Raw genomic sequence first — 14,094 nt, 5'->3', positions numbered from 1 at the left:
TCTCATGGGTGGTGAGCCCATGGGAAGGGGGACCCACGTTGCCTCTTCGGGCTGTGCCCGGCCGGGCCCCATGGGTGTAAGCCCGGCCACCAGGCGCCTGCCAACGAGCCCCACCTCCAGGCCTGGCTCCAGAGGGGGGCCCCGGTGACCCGCGTCCGGGCAAGGGAAACTGAGATCCATTAATTTTACTCATCATAAGGGGTCTTTTGAGCCGTGCTTTGTCTGGCCCCTCACCTAGAACCTGTTTGCCATGGGTGACCCTGCCAGGGGCATAAAGCCCCAGACAACTTAGCTTCTAGGATCATTGGGACACACAAACCCCTCCACCACGGTAAGGTGACGACTCACGGAGGGGTCATTGTTAATTTAGCTATCCTAATTCAAATGTTTTTTTTTTTTCAGAGTCTGTCGACATATGCACTAGGGCTGTTTCATGTGTTGTATTACTTTCTGGGGAAATGTGTGGCATTTAAAACATACACGATCTTACACTGACCGGCCTCAAAATTGAATATTCAAAAGCCGCGTAAATGGAAATGCATAACATAATAGTATTTTATTAACACTACCTGCAAGATAGTCACTTAGTAGTGAGTTTATTATTTGGCTTGTCATGTAGAATTGCACTGGAGCGCAGTGATAGTTATCGAACCGAGCGCCCCGAAAGAGGAAAAATCTGATTTGAAACGTATCACCAGCATACTGAACTTGTAAACGCAATGCCTCTGACCACGGCTATTAAAACGTGAGCAATCTTATTGTAAAAACCAATGTTTTCTTCTAGCTCTTCTATTGGATCTGACATGAAGTTACAAAGCTTCAAAAGTACCACCTGAAAAGTTGCGGTGAGGCATCCATCAGTCTCCTGCATTTTCTGTACTACTTGCTGCTCACAAAGGTCATGGTTGAGCTGGGAGATTTGGCCGGTACACACTGGATAAGTCACCAGCCCGCCACTGGAAAAATAATAATCAGTTATTTTGATTGATATTGACATGACAATGAATAAAACAATTATTCGTTGATTTTTAAAACTTGGTACTGAATTTATTCAACTATTAAAACTGAACGACTGAAATTGTAGCCTCGTGCCGATTAATCTCATTGAAGACTTTATTTTTGTACTTCTGTGAAGTACGAAATGACCTTTTAAATATATGTGAAATTCAAGCATGCCTCTTGCATTTTCATTCTGCTCCATACATAGTCGAGTGTGTAAATTGCAACACTGGAAAGCCCCGCAGTACATGAAAGTGATTTTACTGCCAGTGGCCCAGGAAAGAGGCGACACAAGTGTGCTCCCAGAAAGCCAAAACATAACGGAACAAGTCATCGGGGCCTAATGAGGCTGAAATCCAGCGTACCCATGGAAAGCCAAATGAACATTTCCAGCTTGGTAGAGAGCAGGAGCGAGTGTCTGGTGGAAAAGGGAAACAAATAGGCTGCAGGGTGAGAAGGTCACATGTCACCAGCCTATTGGACATGACCATGCGCATCATCAGCAGGTGTAAACATGTCTCATGTTTCACACCACAGGGCGGCAGCGCCGACGGCCACCCCAGATGGGGTTTTAAATGCTGCGTTTCATGTGCTATCATTTAGTAGGTTCGTTCACCCCTCATTGCTTTCACCATCTGGTGCTCCCCTCAGTTTGTGATGCAGGAAACACTCTTCACCTTACTGCCAAGACCTTTGCAACTCAGTCCAACTCAAATCGGGTATTTCTTTTTCAAGGGTGGGGCTTTTTATTTTTGGCGTGAAATTGATGAAAACGTGCACGCAGGCAACAAGTGTGAGGGAAACTAAGCTACAAAGATAGAGACAAATTACAAAATGCAATAAACGAGGGATTCACATGCACAACGCAGCCCTGCAAATGACAATTTCTGATTGTTTGAGTCACGTTTAAATGCTGTGCATGATCCACTTTTGGGGTGAAAAAACTCAATCTTACAATATTTTAGACATGTCCTTCCAAGACCTCATTCCTCATCATCACCTCATTTTTGGACGGCATTGTTGTGTCCCCTCCTTTTATCGACCGGCTGCCTTCATCTCAATCTGCAGACAGCCGCCGACTGGCCACCCAGTCTAAATATCGAGGTTTGCATTGCCCCCACGAGTCTCCTTTTTTTTTTAATCTGTAAAATTCAGCTTGCTGCTGGAAGGGGAGCCGCATGCATATTTTGTGACACATGCACAGGCGCAGGAGCCATTCATTGTAAAATGAGTATCAGGGGAAATAAAGCAAACACGTTTACAATGAGGAAGGGAGCCTTGTAATATGGACGTCTTCATATTTATTGACCATGTTGTCTTCAAGAAAAAATGCTCAAAAGGGCGTGAATTGTTGTGATTGGATTGAGGAGCACAACAATATGAAAAATACAAAGGGTGCAAGTTTGACGTCAGTGCAGCCTATAGATGAATATGAAGAGGAAGGGGGGGTCGACTTTGAGATGACATTGAGGGTGTGCGATGGGAGTTGATTCTCTGCTTGTTGATGTTAGACAGTCACGTAAGAAGGCAAAGCGGCTGCTGCCCGTGTTGATTACGCCAGCTCTTCTTTTTATTCTGCATTCTCTTCTTTTCCGTCCTCCTCTTGGTTTTTTCAGCACCGCTCCCCGAGTGGATAGCTCTTGCGCTTTGGACCCCTTGGACGCTGCATGGTCCCTTTAAGGCTTTTAATGGAAGTAAAACCGATTGATGTTCCAAGACATATTGGGAGTTTACAACTTCATCCACAGGAGGAGGTATCCACGCAGATTCGGGGCAGGCTGCGCATCCTCCACATTCACGCCACGTCCACGGTGAGTATATTAAACACGCCAGGTGCCGGTGCGTGCGCGCGTACGTGTGTTGGCTCGTGCTCGCGCGCGTGTTTGCAAACAACAAATGTCTCAATGCATGATTCTTATCGTTTTGATTTTGCGGCAGGCGGCGAATGCACAACAAATGCGTTTATTAGTGTGCCTGTGTGTGCGCGGGCGTGTTTACGCGCGCGTGCGTGTGAGTGCTGTGCGTTTTCACGCTAAATTCACCCCCCCCCCCTCCAAAAAAAAAGAATAAAGAAGAACAAATGAGCAGAAATGTCACGTCCTTTTAAGTGCAAATGTGCGATCATATGAATGTGCATGTTTTGCTACGAAGACGGGGTGGACGGCTTGGACATTTGCGTAAGGCTTTTACGCATTGGACATCCCTTTGTCTCCACGGTGTGTTGTGTCTCACAGCTGGTGCAAGACCTCTCTGCGTGCACACTTTTGCAAGAAGCGTCAGGAGAATCTGCAGGTGGTAATAGGAGGACACCTCTTGCTTTTTGATTCCCATACGCTCAGAGGCGATTTGCTGCCGCACGTCTTGACCTTGCAGTGATTCATCCAAGTTTTTTTTCCACCTCGTTTTTGTTTCATGTAGGTGTTTTTTAATGGGTTTGTTCGTTTGGTGAATTAAATGCCCGACTTTGTTTGTCTTGTGAAAACAATTTGGTTTTGACCGCCGATCGTTTACGCGCAATCTGCGTTGAGTCCGAAATGACTTTTTTTAAGTGTTCGATTCTGATCGAAATTGATCCATTTTCTTGTCAAAGGTCCTAATTGACATTGATATTAATTGATATTCCATGTCCGTTTGAAACGCTCGTATCAATGCAAAGCAGATCTACTCGGTTTTTAATGAGTTTTTTTTTTTGCGCCAAACGCGGAGTAAAAAATGAACGCGGTGCAAAATGTGCACACGGCGTATTGCCTCATGATGAGCCGATTCGGGCCGCCTGAAAAATGGGACCAACTGCTCTATTTCCCATACCTGCAGGTTCACGGCGACTGACGATTCCGTGTGTACGCGGGCTTCTTTTCCCCTGCACGCTCGCTCCAAAGGTTTGGTGCGAAAACCGCGAAGCTGTTGTCTACGTGGACCGGTGCCGAAGCCTCCCGTCCGACTGCCAGGGCCTGCGCCAAAGCCAGAGACATGGCGACAAACGGCACCAAAACGGATGGCCAAGTGACGGAACTGAACGAGGTGGCCGCCAATAATGACAAGCCCAAGTCGCTGGACGTCAAGCCCGAAAATAAGAAAAAGGAGTTGCCAGACAGAGAAACGTGGGGAGGGAAATTTGATTTTCTCCTGTCGTGTGTGGGTTATGCAATCGGACTGGGCAACGTGTGGAGGTTTCCATATCTTTGTGGCAAAAACGGCGGAGGTAAACAACCTTTTTCTCGCGCCCCAAACTTCCGCCTCTTGATTTCACGCCCACTGACATGAAGATGTGATGTTGTGCTGATGTCTGAACTTGATCCACTTTTCCATCTCCATCCAGGGGCCTTCTTGATTCCCTATTTTTTGACTCTCATATTTGCTGGGATGCCCTTGTTCCTTCTGGAATGCTCCTTGGGTCAATACACTTCAATCGGAGGGCTTGGTGTGTGGAAACTGGCTCCGATGTTTAAAGGTAGAGCTCCTTTCCCGATACATATGCAAAGATATAAGATATTTAAGGTCCAATTGATCTAAATAAGAAATCAACTCACACACACACTGATCGTTGAAATGGCATATTCGTGTGTGTGTGTGTAAAACAGGTGTGGGCCTTGCAGCTGCTGTCCTTTCCTTCTGGCTTAACATATACTACATTGTAATCATTTCCTGGGCTATTTATTACCTGTACAACTCATTTACCGCTGTAAGTACACAAAATAAAGAGAAAGGATAGCAACCATTCGTTAAAGGATCACGTTTTTGAATCACAAACACGATTGTGTGTGTGTGTTTGTTTTATTCCAGGAACTACCATGGAGCTCATGCAACAATCTATGGAACACAGAGAAGTGCTATACAAATTACTCCATCGCAGACACCACCAATCTCACCAGTGCAGTGGTGGAATTTTGGGAGTAAGATACCATCCTCGTGTTGCCCTCTATGAATCCCTTCAATCAGGTCTGGTAATCGAGAGCCCCTATGCTCCCAGTTTGAGATGGCTCGATGAGCTCATCATCCGCTGCGTTGGAAGAGGGCGTCATCTAAAACAGGCTGGATAGTGGCTCTCAACGACCGGATTTGGGTACCATTGATTTAAAAAAAAACAAAAAAACAAAGGCCGTCTAACAGTCATAGTGTCACTTGCTTTGATTTATAGGCGCAATGTGCATGAAATGACCGATGGCTTGGAAAAACCGGGCCAGATTCGGGTGCCACTCGCAATCACGCTGGCCATCGCATGGGTCCTCGTCTACTTCTGTATCTGGAAAGGGGTCGGCTGGACAGGGAAGGTAAGACGTTGGCATATTTGCAGATCAAGAGCTTTCGCATGAGTTCCAATTAGGAGATATGTGGGACCGGAATGCATTATTAATCAGTCTAATATAGCCTCATGCAGGATTTACAATTCAGTCAGCATTGTCAATGTGGATTTCAACATCAGCGACAGCAAATAGTGGTGCTCAGAGTTTAAGTGTGCCTGACAGTGGCTCCTGTCATTCGAAAGCCTCCTGACACTAGTAGCAGCGCGTGTGGATCCATGATAGGCGCAGCAACAAACAGCCATCGGTCGCAATCTGGGTTTGTCGTGCCCTTTCTCTCAAAGCTCTTCGGCTTCCCTCGCGGGCACGCGTAGCCATTGTCACGTGGCCATGGCAAATAAAATTTGACTTGGTCACAAAACATCATATTTCCTCTGCACGTTTGGCAAAGAAATAGCTCGCACGCTGTCATGAGTGCACACGGAGAAGAGGAGATGTGCTCAGTGAGGCTTCAGCAGCTTTGCCGGCCGACTGGCCGTTCGGTCTTCAAGAGACACTAAGAGCAGGAGTGTTCATTTACGGCACATAATCAACTGGGGAAGAATTAACGGATTTAGGGTTACTTTCCGAGGGATGGCAGAAACTCTCTCTGGCATGAAAGTGGGCATTTCGTGTAGAGTCAAGACCACTGTTGCCCGGAGACATTGCTGCCTATGTAGCTCAGTTTCTTGTGTTTTTGTCAGGGGTGTTGTCGAGGTGGGAAGACGAAGGGATTTGTCCACCCACGCCTATCCCCGACAATCACCGACATTTACCCAAAATTCTCATACTATTTAAAATGTAACATGTTTTTCCAAGCCGTCCTAGAATGCATAATGAGCAGTCATCGCACAAACGATCAATCGCACACGGAGCAGATCAGATGGATGACTGCTGAAAAAATGTTGAGCAAAGTAAAAAAGGGTTATCTGTGAGGCTGCTATCGCTGGCTTTTTTTGCTTATGAGAAAACTGTCGTGCAAGAGCTCTAACGCCAATACTAATAGCAAACGATTGCGAGTCTTTTCAAAGTTGTGTGAATGTTGGATTCTCATCGCCTGTATTTTTATTGGCGCAACAAGAAAAAACAGTAAAACTGTTGGTGAACATCTGGTGACCGTTTGGCGAACATTTGAGACCTTGAACGAACCGTGACAAGAGTACTGTTCGCAGCTCAGTTGGAGAGGGGGTTAAAGGAGTATTGTTACTTACAGTATGTTAGCTTACTTGCTACTTGCTAGTGATTGTTTATTATGATTATTGTTGTTATTTGGCTATATTATTACATCTATTAATATTAAATGAGACAAAAAGAATAATATTGTTATGAACAAAGAATAAATTTAATGTTTTCAATTCATCTCAGAAAAACTTGAAATGCCCCAATTTAAATCCCCCCACCATAAAAAAATAAAATAAAACTGAGAGTGCCAATGCCACCTACTCGAGTGGCTGGTCAATGAGAAGGACTGTGCTTGACCGAACCCCAATTCTGCTCAAAATGTTTTTCAATTTTTAATTCTACAATACTGAAACTCACTGGTGCTTTGCGCATATTTCCTATGTAGGAATCATAAAGGTGCACGTGAATGCAATTTAGAAAATCCATCTTTTGGCCATGTGTAGTGAGTAAATAGGCCGATTTAATGTTCGCATTTTCTTGCTCATACTGTATTTCAATCTGTTTAATATTATTTATGTGGATTGATGAAAGAGTGTGTTTACAAATGAAATGGACCTATCATGAGTTTGCACTTTTTATATCGCCATGTTCATGTATATTTATTCCGGTCATGAAAAATAGGTATTCGGTGGGCTTCGGCATTTTCAAATTTTAAAATGTGATCGAGTGCCCTTCCAAGTTTTTGGAAATAACTGGGGTAGTGTTTGAATTAAACCGTACCAGAAAACAGACAGAAATGTTGTTAGTTTTCCTAAATCCAAGTTGAGAGTCATGAATGTCTTTTTCTGCTTAAAACACAGAATATACCATATTGGCCCGAATATAAGACGGCCCTGATTATAAGACAACCCCCTCTTTTTCAAGACTCAAGTTGGAAAAAAGACTTTTTGAACAACAAATTAATTTTTAGACAGAAAATAATTACAGTACATCTGAAACAAATGATTATAACAATATATTTGAGAGAAAAAAGCATGTTATTTTGCCTCATTCAAATCTAAAGTGCAATCACATTCGAAAATGAATGCCTTCTGGTTTTTGAAATGTAAATTACATCATAACTTCTCCTCAGCTGCCGGTTAACCTGGCCCATCTTCGACCCACTTTTCTCCAGATTGTCACTATGTTTCTCCATTTTCTGTTATCTATTCTATTATTTTCTTCTCTTTTCCTTCTTACCACTATTTTTTATTTTTCTTCTTCGTGCTACTGCTATTTTTATTTTTATTCTTCGTGGCAGGGGTTAACTTTGGCCTGGAGAGTCAAGTTCAGCGTTCGCGTCAATGATATCTGGCGCCATCTAGCGTGGCGAATGGGTAGAATCTCTCGACCCCGAATATAAGACGACCTACACTTTTTCAGTCTTATTTAAATGCAAAAAACACTGTCTTATAGTCGGGCCAATACGGTAATAGCCATGTAAATCTATGGGCACAACTGTAAGCCTGCTTTCATGCCAAGCAAAGGAAATGCAGCCACTATTCGTTTTTGCGAGGCTGAAAATTAGGATTTGGACGGTCATTTTGTGTCCAATAAGCTTGCTGAGAAGAATGTTGTTTACTGAATTTATCTGTTCAGTGTCGCCAGCATGGTGATTTCGTTCTTTGGCCACCAAATAGACTAGCAGTTAAATGAAAGAGCCTGTTACATCGTTGGCTTATTCTCGAAGAGTTTGCCAGAAACCCTCACTTTTAAAATGATGAGTAAGGCACGCCACCTCTGCCTCCCCACTTCCCAAATGCAGGCTACGCCCCTTCGTCTGTGTCTATGGGCCGAAACCAAGTGAAACTGAATCAACAGATATTTTGACAGGTGTCAATCATTCGTCATAATCAGTTTCTCTCCATTTACAGAATTCTTGACAATCAATTCATTCCTACTGTCCATCCCAAGTTTTGAGCCGCCATATAAATGATGTTATCTGGATGGGGCCAGTTTGCAAGTGACAGAGAAATCTATGAACAAAATGGTATCATGTTTCGGTTAATTTGGGCATGTCTGGACATGCTCAGCGCAGAGGTGTCGGCCGTTTGGGCGGAGGGCCTTTTCTTGAGTAATCACGTCAAAGCAAGGGGGGCGAACAGATGGAAGAAGGCTAGATTCAATCACAGAGTGGGACTAAACAAATTGGGAACAAAGAGTTGTTGAATACCAAAAGACAGTTTGGGAATAGCTGTCGCGCCCAGGTGGACATTTGTCATCAGCAAAGTCTGTGACTTGTGTATTCGGGTAGATCAGATCACCACCGAGGGGCCGGACTGGGTGGCGCGGTATGCAAATCTCTGGCGTAGTGTCTTTTTGCAATAAAAGTTCGGAGAGGGAGCTGAGTGTGTATCATCGGAGCAACTAAACCGTCGTTCGCTCTCAGAGATCCGCTCCCGCTGATATTGAAGACAATTTTCCTGTGTGACGAGTCATTTCTTTAACTTTGTCAGAGAAAATCTCTGACAGCGAGGTATCCATTGGGGAGACCTCGCTGATTGCCGCTTGCCACTTCACAGGTGGTTTACTTCTCGGCTACGTATCCCTACTTTATGCTCTTCATCCTCTTCATCCGTGGAGTGACTCTGCCTGGGGCAAGAGAGGGAATTCTGTTCTACATCACCCCAGATTTCGAAAAGCTCAAAGCATCGGAGGTAACGACAAGCTCGTCCCAAAAAAGATCCCCACTCGCATGCGTGAGTGGACAAAGCACTGACCGCTGCATCTCAACATTTGTGCTCCTCCCGTCAGGTATGGCTGGACGCCGCAACCCAAATCTTTTTTTCCTACGGATTGGGACTGGGCTCACTGATAGCTCTTGGAAGCTACAACCCATTCAATAATAATGTTTACAGGTGAGACAGTGGCAAATGTCAAGAACAAGTGTGGGAATGACGTTGGCGTGTAAGAACAATACCATTTGTTCTTAGTCTGCGCACTGAGAGAAAATAAAACAAGGCTGGCACTTGTTTTGTTTTTGTTCCCCACGCAGCATGGCAGCAGCAGTTTTGATGATTTCAAAGTTACCGGCCCTCCACTCCATGTCCACATGCAAAACGTGAATTTTCCCCACTTGCTTTCCCTAGAGACTCTATCATCGTGTGCTGCATCAACTCATGCACCAGCATGTTTGCTGGCTTTGTAATCTTCTCCATCGTTGGCTTCATGGCACACGTGACCAAGAAGGACATTGCGGACGTAGCGGCTTCAGGTAACTGCCACTCTTCTGCCCGCGAGTGAGAAAACTAAACTGCAGCACCAACGGTGCTTTCCCGTTTAAAAGTTTTCACCGTCAATTTCTGCGTGTGATTGAACGGGAGGTGATTTTTGCTATTTGCACTCCAGGTCCCGGCTTAGCTTTTCTGGCCTACCCAGAGGCTGTAACCCAGTTGCCTGTGTCTCCACTGTGGGCTATTCTGTTCTTCTCCATGCTGCTCATGCTGGGGATAGACAGCCAGGTAAGTGGGCTCACTCCCGAGCTGCTCCTGGGCTGACCTAAATAACCAAATGCAGTTGCATACCACACGGCAGCAGCCGCTTGCTGCATGATAAGAATGCAATTTGCTTCATGCGCGCGGTGAGAACCCAGTTTCGACTCGAGCTGTCAAGGTTTTTCAATGCAACTTTATCACCTCTGTGTGCCTGCGGGGTTCACTGCCTGCAATTTCTCCACTTTGTTTTGCTTCACATTTTGTGACGTCACAGTTCAAATGCGGGCAAAATAAAGCGCTGAGGCAGCCGCACGTTGGCCTATGACCATTGGTGTTAGAGGATCGTTGATGATGCAAATCTCTAAATTTTTCCAAATATGGACCCCAAGAAGTGGATCATTCAGAAGATGGCGGCATTTTTGGACACTTTTATGCTCTCTGCACTTGTCATCGTGATTTGTCATCCTCCTTGAGCCAGAACACCACATAAGTCAGTTTTAGAAAACATAATTGTGAACATGCATGCTGCAATTAAAATACGAGCCCCGCAATGGCAGCTAATAAATAGAGAGAGCCAAAAAACACAATTAGCAATAAAGCGCAAACACACCGCAAGATTTAACGGTGGTACGTAATGGCCTTTCATATTTATCTCCGTGCCTGCTGCTCTCGTCCTTCAGTTCTGCACTGTGGAGGGCTTCATTACTGCTTTAGTAGATGAATTTCCCAGAGCGCTCCGAGGCAGACGAGAGATCTTCATCGCTGTCGTCTGCCTGGTGTCTTACGCGATCGGCCTTTCAAACATCACGCAGGTACAGCAGGCGGCTTTTTCCCCAAACTGTTATTGCGTGATATCATGCTGACATGGAGCAACTCCATCCATTTTTCTGCCACCAGGGAGGGATTTACGTGTTCAAACTGTTTGACTACTATTCCGCCAGCGGAATGTGTCTGCTCTTCTTGGTCTTCTTTGAATGCATCTCCATATCCTGGTGCTACGGTGTGTATCACTCTAGTGTCACTAAACCAGGGCGTTGCTCGCTCATTCGTTCGGCAACATACTAGGCTGGAGGACACTTGAAAAGGGGAGAGCGCTCGGCGAGTCAGAAGCGCCGCTGTTCACCGTCAAGGTCGCGAGCGCTCATTCGTGTCCTCGCCACCCTCATCATCATGCACGGCAAACCTGCAGCAAATTGGAATGGATTTTTCACCCTCCCTTTATTTGTCTCGCAGGTGTGAACAAGTTCTATGAGAACATCGAGGAGATGATCGGCTACAAGCCTTGCGTGTGGTGGAAGATGTGCTGGGTGGTGTTCACCCCTCTCATTGTCGCTGTGCGTGAGATCAGCGCACTTGATGTGAAAAACGAAACGTGAAAAATCAATATTAGCCACCCGCCGCCACGAGCCATCGGTGTCGTGATGCATAAAGTGACTCCTGTCTCCCACAGGGAGTGTTCTTGTTCAGCGCCGTACAAATGGTTCCTCTCACCATGGGAGAATACGTGTTCCCAGGCTGGGGTCAGGGAGTGGGCTGGCTCATGGCTCTGTCTTCTATGGTCCTCATACCGGGCTACATGATTTATATGTACCTTGGCCTCAAGGGCACCTACAAAGAGGTATGAGCATTTGGGAATTTGCTGGGCTAAAGTTTGCACAACTGTTGGTAACTCCTGCGCATTTCTCTGCCAGCGACTTCGGATCATGCTTCAGCCTCCGGCGGTTGTCAGGCGACCGCAGGAAAACGGACCTGAGCAGCAGCTGGAAACAAACACCGCCAACATACCCAGCCCCACTAATCCAGCTAACCCCTCCAGCCCGACCAATCCAGTCCCGGCCAACCCGGCTCCCGTCAACGCAACCAGCCCCGAAGCGTCTGCGAACCCGGCTCCACCGCCGGCTAACCCTCCGGCTGCCCCCGCTAGCCCTGTGAGCCCAGCAACGAGTCCCACCATCGTGACCACCATCACCACAACCGCCACGGGCACGGCCACGGCCACGGCCAGTCCGGCCAACCCACCGACAACAACAGTCAGTCCAACAATCCCTCCCCCGAACCCAGCGAATCCAATGGAGCCCGTGAACCCGCGGAACCCAGCAAGCGTGACCTCTAACCTGACCACTGCCGAGGCCAACGTGTAGACAACAAAGAAACCCTCTTGGAGCATGTAGACAAAAGAGAACATTATAAAGGACTTACTTCCAAGATTTCAATTGATTCACCTACCTCCGAGGGCAATACCTGATCGAAATACAATAGATTTTCCAACCATATTACATTTTCTTACATGTTCAAGCCAACGATGTCCTGTTGTTGGTTTGCATTCCGAATATATCAAAGACTGTTAGTGTGCACCGGTACAACCATAAATCTGACTATTAAAAAAAAAAAAAAAATACAAAAAATACAATTAAATAAACATACTGTGTAATACTGTGAGAAAAAAATAAAAATAAATAGAGATCTAGATTAGAAATATGTTGAATATCTTCATGAATTCAGTAAATACCTGTGTGAATATAGTAGATGAAGTAGTGAACAAAATTGACATCGCTGACGACAGCAAGGGCTGTGTCAATTTTTTCGTGGATGTTTACTAAATCTCACACAGTTGTCTCTTTTTCAAAACGTTGCACTCTCCACGGCAAACTGAAGGCCAGAGCGAAGTTGAGGAGTTTGTGAGAAAGCACAATGCCAATAAGAAGTTCATGTTTAGAAGTCAGCTGGAGCAATCCAGTCATGTTTTGTGTGAGAGAGACTGTTATTTTCCCCCTTCCTTTTTCCAGTGAAAAAAAAAACAAAAACAACTTTTGTGTGATGGACACATTTTTAGAATTATTTTTAGGAGGTTTTATACTCTATGTTGTTGATGTGACGGAGGACCAAATCAATAGGCAGACATGCAAAAACTATGCTGTTTGAGCATCTGGTTGGCAGAAGCACAGGGTATGAAGAGGTACAACAACAACAACAAAAAGAACAAATGTAAAAAAGCACAGGGCGAGAGAAAATGATTTACAAATGCAGACTATCCCTTAATCCTGACAGTCAGTGCTGTTTACTATTTGCATGATTTCCTCAGGAACATCAGTGAAAATTGTCTGAAATTCCTGACCAAAAAAAGATGGCCTTAAGCCAAAACATCGATTTTAAGCAAGCCATGGACTGTTTCCATGACTGAGCGCAAGAATAATGACAACAACAACAACAACAAAAGGACCACATCATATGCTAGCACAAGAACCTGGATCAAGTCTGTGTTTGAGTCATGACTTTTCAGTACGTGTATCAATCAATTATATTTTGACAAATACATGTATTCAGCAATACATATGTAGATGTTTAAGCGCAGGCCAGTAAGCAAGTGGTCTGTTTCTCTTCTTGTTTCCGCTGTCTCTTTGCTTTATTTGTGAAAAGCCCAGACGTTTACCATAGCGTGCTTAGCACAATGCTAGTTAGCTTCTGCGGCAGCTACTGCGAGGAACGTGTGGAGGTGTGAAAGTAACAGGTTGACCGTGAAAAGCTAAACAACAAAGTGGAAATGTGAAATGGCTACAGTTCATGTCCTGTGAAATTTCATTTATTTGTATAAAGTTACTCTACCACAGTTTTCTCTGGAACTTTGTTGTAAATCCGTACCGTGTAAACATGTAACTGTGAATGTCTGTAATACATTGGAAGTTAATGTCTAAATGTTGAAAAAAAATTGCTGTTTTCTGCAATAATATTTTGGTCACAGAAGCTAAAGCACATATTTGACAGAAATATACGGAAGGACGAAATGACAATGAAGATGCCGATGATTATATTAAAAAAACAGAAACTATGTCTCGTAAAACACTATTGTTTTGTATATTTTTAACTGTCTCACTGCCAAATGTAAATCATTATATAGACATGATATGTATTTAAATGGTGTCAAATGATAAAGCACGATTGTTTATGTTCGACAAAAAGAAAAAGAATGAAAAAAATAAAGAGTTATAGAAAATATGACGATAATGTGTGCTCCGTAGCAGTCCCATGATTTATGAACACTGTTGTCAGGAAGTCAGATGAACTGCTGAATCCTGAAGTAATTGGCCATTGTTCCATTGCGTGATGTTTAAAGTATTTCTACTCAACATTTGAGGAAATGTGGGGAAGAATAAAAGCACAATACGCCGCTAAATGGAAATGAAATCCCTTGTGTATGGGTCTTTTTTTTTTTTTTTGAGAAA

The 14,094-nt window shown here is 44.6% G+C and overlaps 1 protein-coding gene across 3 annotated transcripts; it reads left to right on the top strand.

The window, feature by feature from the left end:
- The first annotated feature begins 2,263 nt into the window (after positions 1-2,263).
- LOC127595828 (sodium- and chloride-dependent GABA transporter 1-like) lies at positions 2,264-13,870 on the top strand. Of its 3 annotated transcripts, none has more exons than XM_052057718.1 (15): positions 2,264-2,810; positions 3,814-4,201; positions 4,319-4,450; positions 4,581-4,681; positions 4,783-4,892; positions 5,138-5,270; positions 8,963-9,097; positions 9,195-9,298; positions 9,530-9,654; positions 9,789-9,901; positions 10,555-10,686; positions 10,772-10,874; positions 11,108-11,208; positions 11,325-11,492; positions 11,566-13,870. In XM_052057718.1, the coding sequence occupies exons 2-15, from the start codon at positions 3,970-3,972 to the stop codon at positions 12,013-12,015; spliced, it is 2,139 nt and encodes a 712-aa protein (XP_051913678.1). In that variant the 5' UTR covers positions 2,264-2,810; positions 3,814-3,969; the 3' UTR covers positions 12,016-13,870. The 3 variants fall into 3 exon arrangements, with proteins under 3 accessions (XP_051913678.1, XP_051913680.1, XP_051913679.1); XM_052057720.1 differs by lacking the exon at positions 2,264-2,810 and adding an exon at positions 3,084-3,291; XM_052057719.1 differs by lacking the exon at positions 2,264-2,810 and adding an exon at positions 3,084-3,413.
- Positions 13,871-14,094: the final 224 nt, after the last annotated feature.

This window comes from Hippocampus zosterae, chromosome 2 (assembly GCF_025434085.1).
Source record: "Hippocampus zosterae strain Florida chromosome 2, ASM2543408v3, whole genome shotgun sequence".
NCBI lineage: Eukaryota > Metazoa > Chordata > Actinopteri > Syngnathiformes > Syngnathidae > Hippocampus > Hippocampus zosterae.
This window is presented reverse-complemented; position numbering and strand designations above follow the sequence as displayed.

Excerpts from the sequence above, each read along its gene's own strand:
- LOC127595828 (XM_052057718.1), top strand. The coding sequence starts at position 3,970 with ATGGCGACAAACGGCACCAAAACGGATGGCCAAGTGACGGAACTGAAC. Across the intron at positions 9,098-9,194 it reads AAAAGCTCAAAGCATCGGAG|GTATGGCTGGACGCCGCAAC; the intron begins GTAACGACAAGC and ends TCCTCCCGTCAG. Across the intron at positions 9,655-9,788 it reads TGCGGACGTAGCGGCTTCAG|GTCCCGGCTTAGCTTTTCTG; the intron begins GTAACTGCCACT and ends TTTGCACTCCAG.